Genomic DNA, 18,705 nt, shown 5'->3' on the forward strand with positions numbered 1-18,705 from the left:
AAGAGAAGGGGAAATTGCCTTTGTAGTGAGAGAACCAATCTAAATACTTATTCTGTCCTAATCTGATTGTATTAAATTTGCTAATGAATTGCAGTTTTGCTGTTTCTTGTTTCATATGGTTTTGAAGTTTTGTTTTTTTGTTTTTGGTTTCTGTAGAAGGATGGCTACTTTTAAATCCGTGGGTGGTTCCCAAATTACCCAGCTAGATTATTCAGTGTTTTATTAGGACTGTGACAATGCCATACATGGACTGACAAAAAAGCCCTCGATTTTAATAATTTAATGAGACCTCTACTTAAAAATTAAAGACATAATGGGTGTGGGTATACAACTAAGTTATTTCAGAATAGTGGCCATTATTCCGAAATATCTATGCGAGTGTCTACACTGCAATTCTGTTATTTCAAAATAACGGACAGCTTATTCTGACTTCTGTAAACCTCATTCTATGAAGAATAACGCCTATTCTGAAATAGCTATTTTGAAATAAGGCATGTGAAGACATACCACTTCTGCTATTTCAAAATAGCCTCCCACCAGGCCCATTTTAAGTTATTCCTCCTGGGGCTCTAAATCGAGATCGCACGTCTACATTGGGAAGTCTGCCTCAGACTAATTTTGAAGCTTCCCTGCAGTGTAGATGAGCTATTTCGAAATAAGCTATCTTGGAATAACTATTCTGGAATAGCTTATTATGAAATAACTGCAGTGTAGATGTAGCCGATATGGCCATCATTTTCTTGTAGCATAACTTGGGTAATGTGGTTAGCCTACCTGATTGCTGATGTGCTTTCCTCTAGAAATTCCAGCTCCAACACCTCTCTCTCTGGCAATCATGGTTGGTGGAGCCAAGGATTCTGGGATAGATCCTGAACTGGTGTAAATTGGCACAGCTCCCTTGAGCTGATGCTGAGCTGTGGTACATTGGCACGGCTCCTTGGAGTATAGTTTCATTGCTCTTGAAAGAATTTTGACCATTTCCACCAGCTGATGATCTGCTCCTTTGTAACAAAGAATGGAGCCACATTACCTGGTCAGAGCTAAGAAAGCAGCGTACACTGTACTTCTGTGTACTAGGAAGCCATCTCTATGGCTGTGGAATCTATGAAACTTCTTTATAATCTCTGCTGGCACAGAGGCACCTTGGGTTAACTGGAGCCCCTATGCTCTTAAATTTGTGTATGGATTTGTTTTTTGTCTTGGCAAATCTTGAGGTTCACACTCAGTCCCAGCTCAAGTAGAACTATGACCAAAGCTGTCAGACAATATTGTTCTTGTGGATAGCATCATCTATCTTTTTGTATTGTCAACAAGCCTATGTGGCACTTAATCTTCTGCTGAATGGTATTCTGCATCTCCAATAACATCATTCCTATGAGCTGGATTGCTTTAAAGAGTTTGAGGCTTAGATTGGGTATAGTTAAAGACAGTATTGCAAGAATGACTGAGATATTGCATGAGTAATCTGCAAATATTCATGACACCTAAAAGTCACTATTCACGGCCAAGATATGGTTTTGTCTGCAACTGTGTGGAGCACAAAACAGGCTATATCACAGAAGCTTGTAGGCTCAAGATTTCGCTTGATAGTAATAAAAATATATAAATATATTGAGCAATGGGAAATGTGCTTGTGATTAGCTCTTTCAAAACAATCAAGGAGAAAATATAATATAATGCTGATATGAAAGAGTGCCATTAGTAAAATGAAAGAGAAAGTGATAGTTTTATTAGGATATTTCTCCTAGTGCACTATGAGTTTCATACTTGGGACCATTGATGGGGTCATCTCTATGGGTCATATCACAAGGCATACTGGAGCAGTCGACAAAGGCTTCCCTTGACGACCACATCATGTCCAGACTGCCCCTCTGTGCCGCCAAACAGCGGATCGGCACAGCACGGTGGCCATTTTGATGTAAATGAAGCGGCGATTATTTAAATTGCCACTTTATTTTCCTATGTCTAGTAAACTCATCTATATGGCTCCGTCAGCAGAGCCATGTGGTCTGGACATACCCTATGACTCAAACAAAATTGTAGATGCCTTCATTAAAAAAAAAATGCATGTATTTGAGACTGACCTAAAAGGACTTTATGTATCTATGGAGGCTACTACTTTTAAGTGGCTACAAATTGAGGTTAATATTTATTCTTTAGGTTTTCTTTCAATAACGTAAATTAGAAGGAAGGAAAAGAACTAATGTTGAGGCTAAGGCAGTAAACTATAAATAAGATGTGTTTTGGCTGTTAGGGAAAACTGCTAAAAATAAGGGAATTAAAATACAGCATAACAGAGTGAGTGGTACTATCATTGTTTGAGTATAAAATAATTTTTCAATGAGGCTGGTATGTGTGTTAGCAGTTCTATTTAATGTAAAATTAAACATGGTGGGGGGAAACACTTAGGTGGGGGGACAGAAGAACTTAAAGTAAAACATCTATCTGTTTGTTACATTAGGTATGAACTAATGCAGAAAGGTATAATTGATCGTAAAGACATTGGATTTGTCCCAGATATGTACACTTACAATCAGCATTTGGAGATAGAGAACAGAAGATTAAAGAAGGAATTGGAAAACTATAAACAGGCTGCCAGGTATGTTAGTTTTAATGAAATACCTTCTTTTTTAAAACCACGAAAGCTCCAGATAAAATAAAATCAAACTCTTAATGGAATTAATACATTTCTATTTTCTCTGTGCCTTTGCACTTTTTACCACTTGTGGATGAGACCCTTAATGAAAGCTGAATGAAATTGCCAAGTATGTCTCAGCTCTGTCGAGAGAGCTGAGTCTGAATTTCTTTTATGTCAGTTTATTGGACTTTAGTTGATAATACTTAAAATCTAATAGTCACAACAAAATACTCCATAGGATTATGAAAATGTCTATAGGGATAGATGAGAAATTACCATCTAGTGCTCTGTATTGATATGTTGCAATATGACAATTCGTAGCAAGTTCTCATATATAGGAGAAGAATAATTCCTCATTATACACCTGATCCTGTAGCCCTTTCAAAGGTTTTTAGGTCTTGGAGTTTAGGTCTTGGAATTATTGACTGCATTTGTAGCAGGTTTTGCAAGATGCACAGTAATTCTCACACAGCAATTTACATTCAGGCTGTATAATGAACTACGCTGCAGTCTTTATTAAAAAAAAATCTGCTTTCTGCATTTGTGTTCCATGCACTAACATCTAGGAGTGGGTTTTAATGGGAGATGGACAGTTATAGACTGGATTCCTCTGCAAATGAAGCAGATTGAAAATTCAAATGAAGTGCGGATTTACAAATCTTGCGCTTCATTTGCATAATCACGTCCGAGTGCTTTTTCAAAAAAGGGCTTTTTGAACTCCCCTCCTCCCCCCGGCAGTGTAGACGGGGTTCTTTCAGGAAAGAAAACCCCTTTTTTGAAAGAACCCGTCACCTTATTTTTTCAGGAGTACGGGTTCTTTCGAAAAAGGTTTTTTTTTTCGAAAGAACCCCTTTTAGACTGCGGGTTTTTTTTTCCGAAAAACCCTTTTCTGCAAAAGCACTTGGACACAATTATGCAAATGAAGCGCGAGATTTGTATATCTGCACTTCATTTAAATTTTTGATCTGCTTCTAGAGGAATGCAGTCTGGACATAGCCTAAGTCAAACCATTCCCTAGTCTTCTTTGCAGCCTCCCTGAACCTTGTGTTTGGTTGTATAGGGGAAACCATGCAACCGCCTACTCCCATTTAACTAGGAAGGTGAGGAGTGGCAAACTGAAGTCCAAGAAGGAAAATTATAATCTTACCTCTGATATTTTTGACTGGTGGTATTGTCTACCGATATTTCTGGTGTAAATTGTCAGGTCCATTGGTTTCAATGGATTTATGACAGTTTACTCCAGCTGAGGATCTACTCTGTATAACCCAAATCCCAGAGTTGGATGAAATATACTATACTATATATTTAACTTCAAAGACTTGTATAATCAAAGTTTTTCCCCATTGGTTATATACTAAGCTTTATTTTTCAGTGCTTCCAACTGAACATAATGGAGGAGTGCTGATTAGACTGATTAGACGATGATACTCATTATGTTCAGTGTTTCACACAGAAAGTTTGCATGGTGAGATGCATCGCTGTGAAATGTATTTGAAAATAGCTTCTAATTAAAATGGTTGCTTCTGAGCTTGCTGTTCTTGACGATCAACTTGCTGAAAAGGGACATTATTTGTGACACCACCAGTATGGGGGCGCGGTTTAAAAGACTAAACCAATTTCTTTCTGTTTTAATGTTTAATGGTCATAGGAAGAGCTTTTGTGTCTAAAATTGGAATGTAATTTTGTTTAATACAGTATTCAAATGATTCTGTAGCAACGGTAGGCATACTTACTAGATTCCTGTTACTCAAACAAATTTTACCATGGATTTTTAGCATTTAAAGAGAAATTCTTGATCACTTTCAAATCCTGTGTACAATAAATAATACGTTTTAATACACTGTCCAATGTGTGCAAACCTTTATATGCCTGCTGAAATAACCAGAGAAAACTCAAGACCATGTCTATACGGGGAGACTTATTCTGAATGTATTAAGTTTGACTTCTGGGCACCTGATTTTACAAATTCAAAGTTCTGTGTCCTCCCTATGGGGAAGAATCAGATATAGTCCAAGGTAGTGTGTCCACATGAATGGAGCCTGCCTCTGACTAAGATCCTAGTGTAGACCTGTTCTAAAAGAAACTAGTGTATGTCAGGAAATGCCCTGCCACTCCAACAATATCTCTGCAAACATTAATTATCATGCTAAAAATGTGTTTAACTGAAATTTAGGCATATCATTAAACTTAGATTTTTTTTTAAATCAAGTGTTGTAATTCTAAAAATTAAACATTTGAAAGTCATGAAAATCAAAGGTGAAATTGCATTTATTTTTAATGTAGAGAGAAACTCTCCAAACAACCGTCATTCTCTTATTCTGTCCCTTGAACCCTCCAGATCAGATCTTAGGCTTGTATAAATTAGCATAGCTTCACTGAAGTCAACTTCAGATTGGTTGGCAATTGCTTTGTCTTCTTTTGGAACACTTATTTTGCTGTAACAAGGATATTTTATATCTAGCAATATAATGTATGAACAAGAAAATGTTGCAAACATGAACTCTGAAGCAGTGTATTTGAGTACATTAATTTCAATTTAAGTAGATTTAAATAAACTAATTAACATGTCACTGGAAGGTTTGATCTCAACTGGGGTAAAATAGCATATATGCATGGTTTTCAAGATTGTTTTACTCTTGCTGAAGATATTACCTTCTTTGTATAATAATTATTATTCAGTCAAGTCATATATAGTAACTCCTCACTTATCATTGTCCCAGTTTTAATGTTGTTTCATTGTTATATTGATTATCTGTTAGAGCATATGCTTATTTAAAGTTGTGCCGTGCTCCATTATAATGTTGTTTGGCTGCCTGATTTGTCCACTACTCCTAGGATTTTCTGGAAAAGCAGTGTGAGAGCTTGGAACCAGAGTGGGCTGGAAGCCCCCCATCATCCCTCTTAAACTCGCTGTAAGGTATATGCAGCTGGGCAGCTGCAGTTCAGCTGCCCCTCCCGCACTGCCATGCTGCTCCTGTCCCCTGCCTCGGAGATGCTCCCAGAAGCCTCCTTCTTGGTGTGTGTGGGGAGAGAGTTTCTGAAGTCAGGATATCCCCCCTCCTCTATCAAGTCCCTCACTCTGTACCCCCTTCTTCACAAAGCAGGGTATCACAGCTACAGAGTCTAGGGTTGCCAGATGGTTTAACAAAAAATATCGAACCTCCCCTCCCCCCCAAAAAAACACCGGGAAAAAATTCCGTTGAGAAAAAAAAAAAAGGAGGGGAGACCAAAGCTGTTAAACAAAGGGAGGGGGGGGGGAAGGGAGCTGCGCCTTTAAATAGCCCTGCACTCCTCATTCCTCCACCAGATGCGGTAGAGGAAAATTGTCCCCACTGGGCTTCCGTCCTAGGGAATCAGGAAATACTGGACATTTCACATGTCCAGTATTTTCTGGGTTTTTTACCGGATATGGGGACCCAAATAACGGACAGTCTGGGCAAATACCAGACACGTGGCAACCCTAATTCAGAGTCCTGTGTCTGGACTTCTTGGTCTACTTACAAGGGCAGTGTACTTGAAGTGGGGTCAGTGGACTTAAAGGGGCAATGCATGTCTCTATTTTCTCTCTCTTTCACAGACACAAACACAGTGTGTATCTCTGTTTGCTTCCTCATACATAGGGTATGTGTCTCTGTCACACGTGTGCACACACACACCCTTGACACTATGCTGCTGTGTGTGCACCATCCACAGGAGAGAGTGGTGCACTCTAGCAGCATCATGTGGGTCATCATCCTGTTTGGTTTCTGCAGGAAAGTGTTTGCAGCTACTGCCTTACCTCTGTGTTTCCTCCCTCCAGCCTCTGAGTGTGATGCTACATTAACATGTTAACCCTTGCAAGATCAGTCGAGTGCTAATTCATCATTTAGTAGCAAGATATTGCCTGGGAAATATTCCACCTTCTGACTCCCCCACTTTAACCAAGCTTCGCAATCATCTTTGCGGTGTACAGTATTACACTGTTTAAAACTTGTATTGTATATGTATATACTGCCTTCTGTTTGCTGAGAAAATTTCTCCTGAAACCTGACTTCTCTATTTACATTAACTTTCATGGGGAAACTGGATTTGCTTAACAATTTTGCTTAAAGTAGCATTTTTCAGAAACATAACTATATAATGCTAAGCAAGGAGTTACTGTATCACAATTTGAGCCAGCTGGAGTATAAAATCTTTATGATTTGAGATACCTTGAATTTCTTAGGCTTTAGACTTTGATTTCAGATGTATTTTCCAGTCCTATGATTCTATATTTCCTTGCAGCTGTAGGTATTTTATACCATTTCCCCTATTGTTTAAACAGAGGCTTTGGGGTGTATGTGCATATCTCTAATGGTAATCACATTTAACATGCCCTTACCCACAGAGGGCCCCCGACCCCTGTGTGTAGCAACGTTACAGAATTTCTAGCGCTTGATGTGGCGGGGATGTATTTGGCAGATGTGTGGTGATTGTGTAAATCTTTGGCTTGTATATGCAGTGAAGTCATATAAAAGAAGAACTTATCAGATTTAAGGCTCTGTTGTTCACTGGTTTTTATATAGTTTACAAACATTAGTTCAGTTAGCCTTACAATGCTCTGGTAAGGAAATCTAGCTATTGTTCTTATTTTACAGATAGGAATCTAATCTATTTTGTGGCCCAATAGATTAGGATCTTCATTTTCAAAACTATGCACACAATTAGATACCCCATTTGCTGCTGAAATCAGACAACGTGTAAAACCTTCCTCAGAATTGATAGTAATTTAAGAGCTAGAACCCTTGCTTGCCTTCCTTCCCACTGCACCAAAAGTCCATAGAAATTTGCTTGCCTTTATCACAGATAAAATACATATTTGTTTTTGCTCTTGTGTTGCGTGTAGCACTTCATACAGTATGTAGGATTGTATGCCGTGTGTAGCTAGAAGCAAAATGTTGGTGTGAGATGGCATCATTTCTAAAAGGGTCTTTATATTCCTGATGACTCAGAGTTTAGGGCTGGAATTTTCAGCGTTACAGGAGTTTGATGCCAAATTTCACTGCAATTCAATGGGATCTGGGTGACTAACTCCTTTGGATCCCTGCTCCTCTGACAGTCCTAGCCTAGTTCTGTAAATGGCTCATTTCCCCCCCCCCCCCCCATTCTGTTTAGCTAACTGCTTGTGAAGAGAGCAAGACTGACAGCTGTTTCAGAGATTTTAGTGTCTTCCGTATGCACCAAAAGGGGGAATGCTGCAGAGGAAGCGGGATCTTCCATGCTTTAAACCACCAATGTACTTTACATGGAAGGATCGCCTTCAGGAAAAAGGTCTTCATAACAGCTCAGTCTTCAGTCTCTCATTTGAGTCAAGTAGCATTGTGGTGATGATCTTTTCTGAGCAGACAATTCCGTAGGAAGTTGACTGAGACCACCACATTTTTTGTTCTCAGTTTAGTCACTACCAATATGGGATGAATTTGAATTGGTGATTTAGGGGTTGTCTACACTGCCCCATGATTTGGAATATGGGGATATGGGAACCAAAGTGCTATAGTGTAGCCACACCTGCAGGATCAACAAGGGGAAGCTAAAAAGTTTCTAACTATCATATTCCTCTTCAGACAGGATTAAACTAATGTGAACTAGGACCCTGATAGTTTGCATTTGCAGCACCCACATGGAGCAGTTATAATGCAGCACTTTGGTACACACTGCTATTCATATAGCTGTACTTTCAACTATGGGATAATGTAGACATAGAGTTACATTATTCAGATTCCCATTACCCATCTCAAATCATACAGTCTCCCAAGGCCCTGTCCTCAGATGATTGAATTACAAGTTTCAGATTTTTGTGTTTTCATGCAGCAAAGCTAAGGAGGCGTTGCAAAAAATACAGAAAGAACGTGATTTCCATCGAATGCACCATAAGCGAGTGGTCCAAGAAAAAAACAGGCTCATTAGTGATATTAAAAGGTAAGTAAACTGATCTACTTTTTTACTGTCATTTAACAAAATCTAAGTAAGTTTGGGTTGCTTCTTGGCAATATTATATCGTGGATGAATTTTAAATTGGTACACCAAAGCTAGTTGAATTTAGCTAGCATCTCATTAAATCACAGTTCTGGCCAGCCTTGAAAGCAGAGAAATTATAACTGAGACCTCTAAAATTCAAATGTCTCCAGTGTTTCAGAAATCAGAGGAAAGTTCCTAGGAGGCAGAGAAAAAAGACCTACGCACATACATACTATTTGGTACATAAAGTATGTAACGTTCCTTGACTGTCAATTCCCTTTTTTTCATGGTGGTTGGAGAAACTCACTTATTTGTTTCAACTTGAGTTAGATGCAATAAATCAATCTTTTAAAAAATGTCATTCGTTTTTGTCCTTGACACTTGTTGACTATGTTTTGATCTAATCTGTAGAATGAAGTGATGTACTTTTTTTTGTCTCTCTAGTATAGCAAAAATGCTCAAATATAAACCTGCATTACTATAACATTTTATAATCTCTGCTTTCCATATTGTCTTTCTTAACTTGAAAGAAGTCAAAATGAAGTTTTTTTAAAATCTTTTTTTATAGCTGCATTTACATTTTAGAGAAGGAACAGTAGGCACTATTGATAGGTAAAATGAAGGAGAAAGATTGGAAATATATAAAAGCAAATATTACTTTGCACTTATACCGCATCTTTCAGGGGAACATCTCAAAATGTTGCCCAAAGGCCATGTGTTATTTGACATTCTAGAGTACAGTCTAGAACCCAGGGAGGAGCAGTGTTGCCCCTGAAATGTTGGGTGCCCCATAATGCTTTTCTGTAGTAACTTAGAACTTGATTCACACACAATGAGCCTGCCAGCATGTAGGTCATACTCTGAGTGTTTGTATATAGCTATAGCTCGGCTCCAGCAATTCTGACCCGAGCAGCACTCCAGTCTCATACCTGCTTCTAGCAGCTTGGTTACTACTTCCAGGGTAACCCTAAGATGTTCCTTGTTCTGAATTTCTTCCCAGAACATGTGTTCTGGACTGTCCACCTCTCTTGGCCACTGTCCACTTCTCTGTCCACCTCTCTGCGAAAGTTAATCCCTGGTGTACTGCCGCCGCTATGCATACCTGCGCCTCTGCAGATATAGGGTGATATCTGATCTTGTTGTCTGCAGATCACCAGTCACAGCCAATGCGAGTGGCAGGAAGCTACATGGACCAGGAAACTGCTTCCCAACACTCATATTGGCCATGAACAGCATTTCGCAGCCAACGAGAGTTACAATCATCCGATATCTGCAGTGGCGCAGGTAAACATAGTGATGGGGGGCTTCCAGGGATTAATCCTGTGGACCAGATTCAGCCAGCAGGCCAGAACTTGTTCACCTCTGGTCTACGATGTGAATACAGGGGTGCATTTTGGTCACAGTATTATCCCCATTTTACATAGAGGGAAGTTAAGGCACAGACTGATTAAGCAAGTAATTCAAGGCCAAACAATGGGTCAGTGGCAGATTTTGAAATTGCATCCTTGTTTTAGAGCACAGGGATATGAACCACACCCTCAGTCTAGACAACATCCCGTAAAGCAGGAAGATACTTCTAAAAGTAGCTTTGAAATATTAGATGGAATCAAGTACATTAGTGGAGCATCAACATTGTCAAAGTATTGGTGTTTAAGAGATGTGTGAGCATCATATTGCATTCTTTTCCACAAACACTGTATTCTGTCTGACAAAATAACTAAGATTGTCCCCTCAAGCTCTCTGTGAAGAGCCTTGGAGTGATTTATGATACCTTACCACTATGTGGATAGAAGTTCCTGGGGTGAATTCCTGAAGCACTTAATCCCAAGCCCCTTTAAGTTTATCATTATTAACATACATGAACTTTCCATAGAAGCATTTAATCTTATTGATTACCTGTATTTATTACCTTTAAAAAACTCCATTAGTGTTTGGTCAGTCTCTCTGTCATTTCTATTCAAAATCTAAAAGAATGGTAGCTACAGATATAAGATCTACTTTTTGTTGCTGATATGAGGCTATCTGTCACTTGATCCATTCACAGGATTTCTAGTACTTTACTTCTCCATGCTGCTAATGCTGTGAGCCATTATTTTCCAAAAATGAGCATTCACGCATCTGGCTGCTAGTGGTAACTGTATTATTAATATGTTCTTTTCAAATGCAGCAACCTTCTTGGGGCTGTAACCTAGTAGAAAAGGTTCTCTGAGTAGCCTAAATGTTAGTTATCTTGAAAAATCTATTTAACATTTTCCTCGTGAACATGGTTGTTTTAAGTATTTCTGCACATGTGGTGTCCTGTGGCTTGCAGACATTGTACGCCCACCTAGCATGGCTGTAACTAGCAATGTAAATGATGAGACACTGCTTAGGTTGAGTAAAATGCCCTACCCACCTGCATCCTAGGGGACATGCCCTAGAGCCATCAGTAACAAGTTGTTGTACCTGTAGAAATCAAGCCTGTTGTGGTAATCCTTGCAATAATTAGTGTTTCTATCCTTGTTAAGTCTCCTGAAACTTTAACCGTCTGCCTGGGATTTGAATTGCTTTAGGTGCAAATAAGCCCACATGGTTATATGAAAATTCCCTATGAGTTCTTTAATATTAATTTCCATAAGTTCATCATTACAGACTAGCTGCTGCTCCTAGAACTGTTGTGCTCCTCTGCTTCAGCTACTATTACTTGCCATTCCTGTGCGGTCCACGGTTAGGCTGCTGACCCAGAGTACATCCCCACTGCAAAAAAGTCCAAACAAACAAAAACTCATGGCTGCAAGTCTCAGAGCCTGGGTCCATTGACTTGGACTTACATTATGGGGCTAAAAATAGCAGTGTAAATGTTCACCCTGGGCTGGAGCCCACGCTCTGAGACCCACCTGCCCCTCAGCAGGTTTCAGAGTCCAGGGGCCAGCCTGAGTGAAAATGTCTACACTGCTATTTTTAGGCCTGTAACATGAGTCCTAGGAGCACAGGACAATTGACTAGAACTCGGAGACTCGCTGCTATAGAGTTTTTTGGGTTTGAATTGATCAATTTTAAAGTTTTAGGGGGTAGCCGAGTTAGTCTGTACAGGTAAACTGAAAAAAACAACAGATAGCCTGGTAGCACTTTATAGACTAACAAAACATGTAGATGGGATCATGAGCTTTCATGGGCACAGCCCACTTCTTCAGATGACCCGAGTGTTGGATGTCTGGGACCAAAATAAATACGGGAGATGGTGGGGGGTGTGGGGGGCATGGAAGAAGGGAAAATTGGGAGTAGTAAAAGGGACAAGAAAAGGCAGTGGGTAAAAAATATATCAAGGGAAAGCGGAGCTGGAAAGCAATAGGGAAAATACCTAAAGACTAGATAATCAAAGGGGGGCAAATTAGAACCATTAATTAGCAAACAACAGAGTCAGGAAACACTTAAAGACTGATGAAACATCTAGATGGTATCATGAGATTCTTCAAAGACAAAGAACCATTGTCTCCTTCATTGTTTGATAAGTAGGTAATGACCTAACCATCCAGTATCTTTGTTTAATCCAGAGGTGTGAGAATTGAATTTGGGAATGAGCTGAAGTTCCAGTCCTTCCTTGTGTATTTGGCTCCTGTAATTGATTTGTAACAAAACAGCCACTTGAAGATCTGTAATGCATGCCCAGGGAGATTAAAGTGTGCTCCCACAGGTTTTTGTATGTTCCCTTTACGGATATCTGATTTGTGTCCATTAATACTTTCCCATAGGGACTGTCCAGTTTGTCCAATATATATTGCAGTGGGGCCTTGCTGTCCAATATATATTGCAGTGGGGCATTGCTGGCATTTGATGTTGTGGGACATATCTAGAAGTTTCATGATTTTGGCTGACTCTCATTATGTGCATTTTAACTTTACAGTCTATCTTCCTGCAAGAACAATCCCAGTTGTGTCTCTTTTTGTGCGCATTCTGGCAAAATACAATATTCTTGAAGTTGTTAATTATTGTGTATTGAGCTGAGCAATTTCTCCTGAAAAATAGAGCATTTCCATACTTTGATGCCTGAGTTAATGTGGGAGAGATTTATCTCCATGTTAATTTGATGAAGGCATCTCAATATAGTTTCTACTTGTAATTAATGCTCAAAATTTCATAGTTGATTTCTCTAAATAAGTAGCCTACTTGGTTGTCAAATCCTGTCTGCATTTTTCTTTCTCCCAGTGAAATAAAATCCATCTATACGAAGGAAGCAAAGATTAATAAAGGTTAATGTATGTAATGCATTTAATGTACTTTGAAGATTAGGGGATTGCTGAAAACAGAAAACAGAACTGGACAGATGACTTCAAAAGGTTTTGGTGTCAGGATATATAGATCCTATTACTGAACAACTGATATATAAATATTTTTTCTTGGCACTCCAGTGGGGCAGTTGCATGCTAAATAAGATTAGCTGTCTCCTGTGTTTTGACCTTTCTACTTTTTATTCTTCTCTACAGTACATGGGGGAAAAAGTTATTTAGATGGAAATTGCTGATTTAACTCAGTCATCCTTTAAAATACACTTGGCCTTTTATTGTTCATAGGCTGAAGGCACATTATGCATCATATGAGCCAATGCTGAAGCAGCTGACTGAAAAATACCAGAGTATACTGAGACAGAAAATGTTAACCAGCTTGGAGAGAGACAGAGCAGTTGGTCAGGTAAAAATATGGTCTACTACACTGGCAGAAACATACTGGGAACAGATTCATATTTTTTTTTGTTTAAATCAAAGAAAGCTTGAGATAGAAGAAGAGTATTTTTGAGTTTCATGTGATTTACAAATATTTTGTTCTTTGGAAGCAGATACAGGAATCTTGATGTTTCAGTTTAAAGCACCCAGACAAAATACAGAGCATCCCCACTATAAATCCCCCCAGGATACATCTGTTCTGCATGAAAGTTGTTGGCGCTTCTAGGAACTGATATGTTATAAGTCCTTCCATTCCCCGCTCTTAAGTCATGCAGGAAAAAAAAAACCATTTTGCGTAAATGGAAGTCAGCTGTGGGGGAAAAAATTCCCTGCTTTAAGTTGTTCCACCGTAAGTCCAAGGTTTTTGGAATGTATCTTGGACTTATAGTGAGGACAGCCTGAATTAAAGTCCTATCTGTGTTCAGCTGCCCTACATTTCATGTAGTGGAAGAGATAAAGTTTTATTAATGGTTTAAACTGTAAGAACTTGCAATCACCTCAGAAAAAACTTGAAAAACAATGAATAGTCTTGCAGCACCTTAGAGACTAACAAAAATGTAGATGGTATCATGAGATTTATCTGAAGAAGTGGTTTGTGCCCATAAAAGCTCGTGATTCCATCTACATTTTTTGTTAGTCTCTAAGGTGCTATAAGACTATTCATTAGTCTCTAAGATGCTACAAGACTATTTGTTGTTTAAGTTTTTGCAGTTACAGACTAACACAACTACCCCTCTGAAACTTTTTATCGTCTCAATATCAATGACACACATTGGGTCAGACCAAAGGTCCATTTAGCCCAGTATCCTGTCTGCCAACAGTGACCTATGCCAAGTTCCCCAGAACAGAACAGGTAATCATCTGTAATCTGACAAACAAGCTAGGGACACCATTCCTACCTATCCTGATTAATAAGCATTGGTGGACCATACTTCCATGAATGTATCTAGTTCTTTTTTTAATCCTGTTAAAGTCCTGGTCTTCATAACATATTCTGACAAAATCACTAGTACTGACTCCTAGAATTTGTCTCTCTCTACTAGGCCAACTGTGAGTTGAACAGGGCTTTTACTTGGGTGGAAAAACTGCATTAAATTTTATTCACAGGAATGGGAATACTGAAATGTTCTTCTGAATCATTCTTTCAGCTTTCATATTTGTGAATGAAACATGAGTGAGACTATGACCTAGTTAGAGTACCTATACTGATCCAATATCCAAGTACTGTCATTATAATAATAGATTACTCCTGCAAATCTGTGGATATCTGTGGACCAGATTCTGGATTGGATGAAGATACTCAAGTAGCCCCATAGGCAGGGCTTGACAAATAATGCAATCTACTCGCCCATGGCGAGTAGATTGCAACCCGTAAGAGCTGGGTTCGGGTGATCTGCTCATGCGCAGAACGATCTGCGCACGCGCAGATTGCCAGACAGCGCAGCTGGCGAGTGGGGCTCGCCGCGGTTCGGCAAGCCCTGCCCATAGGGATATTATAGATATTTCAGAGGAAACCATCCTTAAAGTTTAGTGGATGCCAAAATAGTTTTAGTCAAATGTTGTCAGTCAAAAGGTTGAAAGGAAAGTGTCAATTTATTTTCATAGTGTCAGGTACTTCTAAACATACCTGTGGAGATGCAGTATCAGTAAACTGGATCTTAGTTTTCTAAGATCACTGCTAACCTCCAGATAATTTACTCATGCTTAAAGAATTATATAGTATTTTCTACCTGGGAATGATCCTAAAACTTCCGCTTCCTGAAGTAATAGGCACCAGACACTTTGGTCCTCCAAGTGCAGAGATAAAAGATTTGTTTTATCTTATCATGTATACCAGTCTATAGAGATCTTGCCCATTTCGTACAGGGATGGGTTGAGAACAAAGGAACATGTCTTCATGTCTTAGAGGAAAGAGTGTTACAGCCTTACATCGGCACCCGGAGTAAAAGTCTAATAATTGAAATACATAATAAAAGATTTATCTTGTGAAATCATTCTCTAGTGCAATGAAAATGAAAGATCTTATACATGGCAGGTCAGTTTACCAGCTGCTAGAATGGCAGGCATTCCTAAATGCACAGTAGCATATTGTGATAGCTATTTTATTGTGACAATATCATGGGCCGTATTATGTTAGCAAACTAACTTTTAATTCAATGAGAAATTATTATGAGAAGTGCATGTGTCAAAAACAGCTGGAGTCGACATACTTTAAGCCGAGCTTCAGCACCATCCTCACAGCAGGACGTTGATGGGAGTAATGCTCCCATTGACTTCCTTCTCTACTCACAAGGCATCGGAGTTTCAGCATCAACGAGGGAACCCTCAGCATTCGATTTAATAGGTCTTTTTTAGACCCGCTAAATCAACACTGTGGCATTTGATCTGTCCTTCGATCTTCTCCATAGTCTAGATAATGCCCTGAAGATGGCCCAGAACATTTGCATTGTTTAAATAAATATATAATATTCCCACCACCAGAAATTGGGGATGGATTATTGTATGCCATTGTTGGACTTAATATTTTCAAAATGAGTTATACTGGAGATGTTTCTGGAAAAGTGAATGAAATGAGTAATTTTAGTGAATTAGTTAAATCAGTAATTGCACATGGTATTTACTGATTGATTATTTATGCATGCATATTCTGGTTTCTTACTTGTGGTGGCAGTGTACAAAATCAAAGTCCACATAACTTTTCTTTATTTTTATTCTTTAGGTTACAGGCTTGCAAGCTACATTACAAAATTTAGAATCTGGGCGTGGTATTGAAATTCCTGTGACCCGAGGTAAAACATTTTGTTAAAAGTGCACATATATTATGAGGAAGGCACGTAGTCATAATTGAGAGTTTGAATTATAGTAGAAACTTGATTTTACAAACACCGGTCTTATGAACAACAAATTGTACAAACCATTTTTCCTGGTCGGGAAAAACGGTAATCGCATAATGAAAGGAATGTCAATGAAGAATAAGTCGACATCCTTTCACATTCCAATGCCTTCAAGGAATTGAAAATAGCCTCGCAGTGGTTTGAAGGACAAGAAGAAAGCAATGCAGTACATCATACTGCCACTCTCACACAGAATACAAACTGTAATTTTAAGAAGTTCAGTTTGGTTTTATGAACCAAATTAGTTCATAAAATTGGGTTTTATGAACCCCAATTAGTTCATAAAATGGTGGTTCTGCTGCACTTGCATTTCAAGTATTTTACTAGTTTTAGTGACAGCTACATATTAAGGATTCAGTTTTGTGGTTGTATCATTTGAACACTTATTCTCACAGTTGGTTCTATTGAATACAGTAGTGCTTTGGTTGCCCACTCAGGAAGAGGAGGGGTTAAAGCACAGAACTCTTCAATCAGAGGTGAGCTCATTAAGCAAGTCAGTCAGGAGAAGGCTTGCTGGAACACCTCCTATATAAAGGGGTGCTCAGCAGAGCAGAGGGCAGTCTCTCCCTATCTGTCTTATAGAACTGGAAGCGACCTTGAGGGGTCATTGAGTCCAGTCCCTTGCCCTCGTGGCAAGACCAAGTACCATCCCTGACAGATTTGCCCCAAATCCCTAAATGGCCCCCTCAAGAATTGAACTCACAACCTTGGGTTTAGCCGGCCAATGCTCAAACCACCCTCTCCCTAAAGGGCAAGGGAGAAAGACGGACTGCTGAGACTTACCTGCGCAGAACACAGCTACACAGAGTCAGGCGAGTAATAGCAAGCTCCAGCCTGAGGCCTGCCAGACTGAGGCCCTGATAAGGCTGAGGCTGAAAAGTTGCCAGGACTATGGGGGAAGTGCCCCAGGGACAAGAGTCAGCAGAGGAGTTGGAAAAGGGGCAGTGAGTGGCTGCCAACTATAGGATCTTTGGGTAAGAATCCAGAGTAGCAGGTGGGCCTGGGTTTCCCTGTCTTACCCCCACTTTCCACTGAGGGAAGTGGTTAGCGAAAGGCTGCAGTTTGGTATGTCAGCTGGTGGCTGGACAATAGACTGTTGGTTCCCCTAGAAGTGGGGGAGGGACAGCAGAGCAGGGCATAGACACGGGACAGTGCCTAGAGGAGGACCCCCAGATCTGGGGAGCAACATGGGTCACAGATGGAGGAGACAACAGAGTGGTAGTAATGGCAAGCAAGACGCCACCACTGGAGGGTGTCTTGTTGATGGATGTGAGCTAATTCTCAAAACAACCAGCAGGAAGCCCCATGGTGGTGAGCCCACCCCAAGACAAGGACGGTGAAATTACACATCTGTAAGCAGTACTTCTCAGAGTAAGTGTGGAGGGCTAATGACCTAAAAACCTAAGTTGGATTTGATTCTGTCATCTGATCCACTATCTAGAACAAGGAGATTCTCATCTGATTGAGCGTAAGAATGGACAGAATTGGATGTTTTGAGGACAATAGTGAATCGGGTACCCACTCAGGATGAAAAGAGTTTAGCATCTCATTTTATCACATTAAACATCTGAGAAGGCCTTTAATAAGAAAGGGTATAGAATACCTTTTGGAATAACACCTATATCTGTATCTAAAGGAAGTGCTTACCCTGGCACTTTGAAAACAGGAATAAATTGGTGTAAATATTGAATTTTATAGCATCCTAAGTGAAAAGTGTCCTTTTATGTTTTTTATGTCCTTTTGGATACACTGCATGCTTATTTCAAAATAAGCTATTCCAGAATAGTTATTCGAAATAGCTTATTTCAAAATAGCATGTCAACACTGCAGGTACGCCACAAAATTAGTCTGAGGCAGGCTTCTCTAATGTAGACATGCTCTCTCGATTTAGAGCCCTAGGAGGCACTGGGAGGAATAACTTAGAATGGCCCTAGGAAGGGACTATTTCAAAATAGCAGCAGTGGAGTGTCTACACACGCCTTATTTCGAAATAGGTATTTCGGAATAGATGCTATTCCTCATAGAATAAGGTTTACAGTGTTCAGAATAAGCCATCTGTTATTTTGAAATTATTTCAAAATAACAGAATGGTTGTGTAGATGCTTGCATTTTTATTTTGAAATAATGCTAGTTATCTTGAAATAACAGTGCAGTGTAGACGCACCATTTCTGTGCTTTTTAAAATTGTTTTGGGTTCAGAAAGAACTAATAGCTAAATCTTCAGTTTTTTGGTTTTCCTAATTCCTGTATTTGAGTGAAGGAGACATCAAGTATTTTCCTAAACTATCATGATAACTTATTCAATTCTTAATGCAGAGATTACAGCTGTCATCCAAATCTTTTTCACCATAATAAATTCCCTCTCTTTGAGTCATGGTTTGATTTGTGATTCACAATTTCAAGGCTGCACATTTTCACATTTTCAGTTTGTTGCTGTGAAACTAGGCATCCCTAAATCCATACCTTACACGCCACAATGGTCTTTGTAAAAATATTC

The 18,705-nt window shown here is 39.3% G+C and overlaps 1 protein-coding gene across 4 annotated transcripts in view; it reads left to right on the top strand.

Moving 5' to 3' along the window:
* The window catches only part of SPAG16 (sperm associated antigen 16), a 667,853-nt gene that overhangs the window by 17,546 nt on the left and 631,602 nt on the right, over nucleotides 1-18,705 (top strand). For 2 of the 4 annotated variants that reach the window (XM_014575658.4, XM_089779827.1), the window contains 5 exons: nucleotides 2,462-2,599; nucleotides 8,468-8,575; nucleotides 9,764-9,898; nucleotides 13,165-13,282; nucleotides 16,034-16,103. In XM_014575658.4, coding sequence (XP_014431144.2) covers nucleotides 2,462-2,599; nucleotides 8,468-8,575; nucleotides 9,764-9,898; nucleotides 13,165-13,282; nucleotides 16,034-16,103 — 569 coding nt within the window. The remainder of the gene's footprint in view (nucleotides 1-2,461; nucleotides 2,600-8,467; nucleotides 8,576-9,763; nucleotides 9,899-13,164; nucleotides 13,283-16,033; nucleotides 16,104-18,705) is intronic. The other 2 variants (XM_025186825.3, XM_089779828.1) reach the window with 1 other exon arrangement.

This window comes from Pelodiscus sinensis, chromosome 7 (genome assembly GCF_052426305.1).
Source record: "Pelodiscus sinensis isolate ZL-2025 chromosome 7, ASM5242630v1, whole genome shotgun sequence".
NCBI classification, from domain to species: Eukaryota; Metazoa; Chordata; order Testudines; family Trionychidae; genus Pelodiscus; species Pelodiscus sinensis.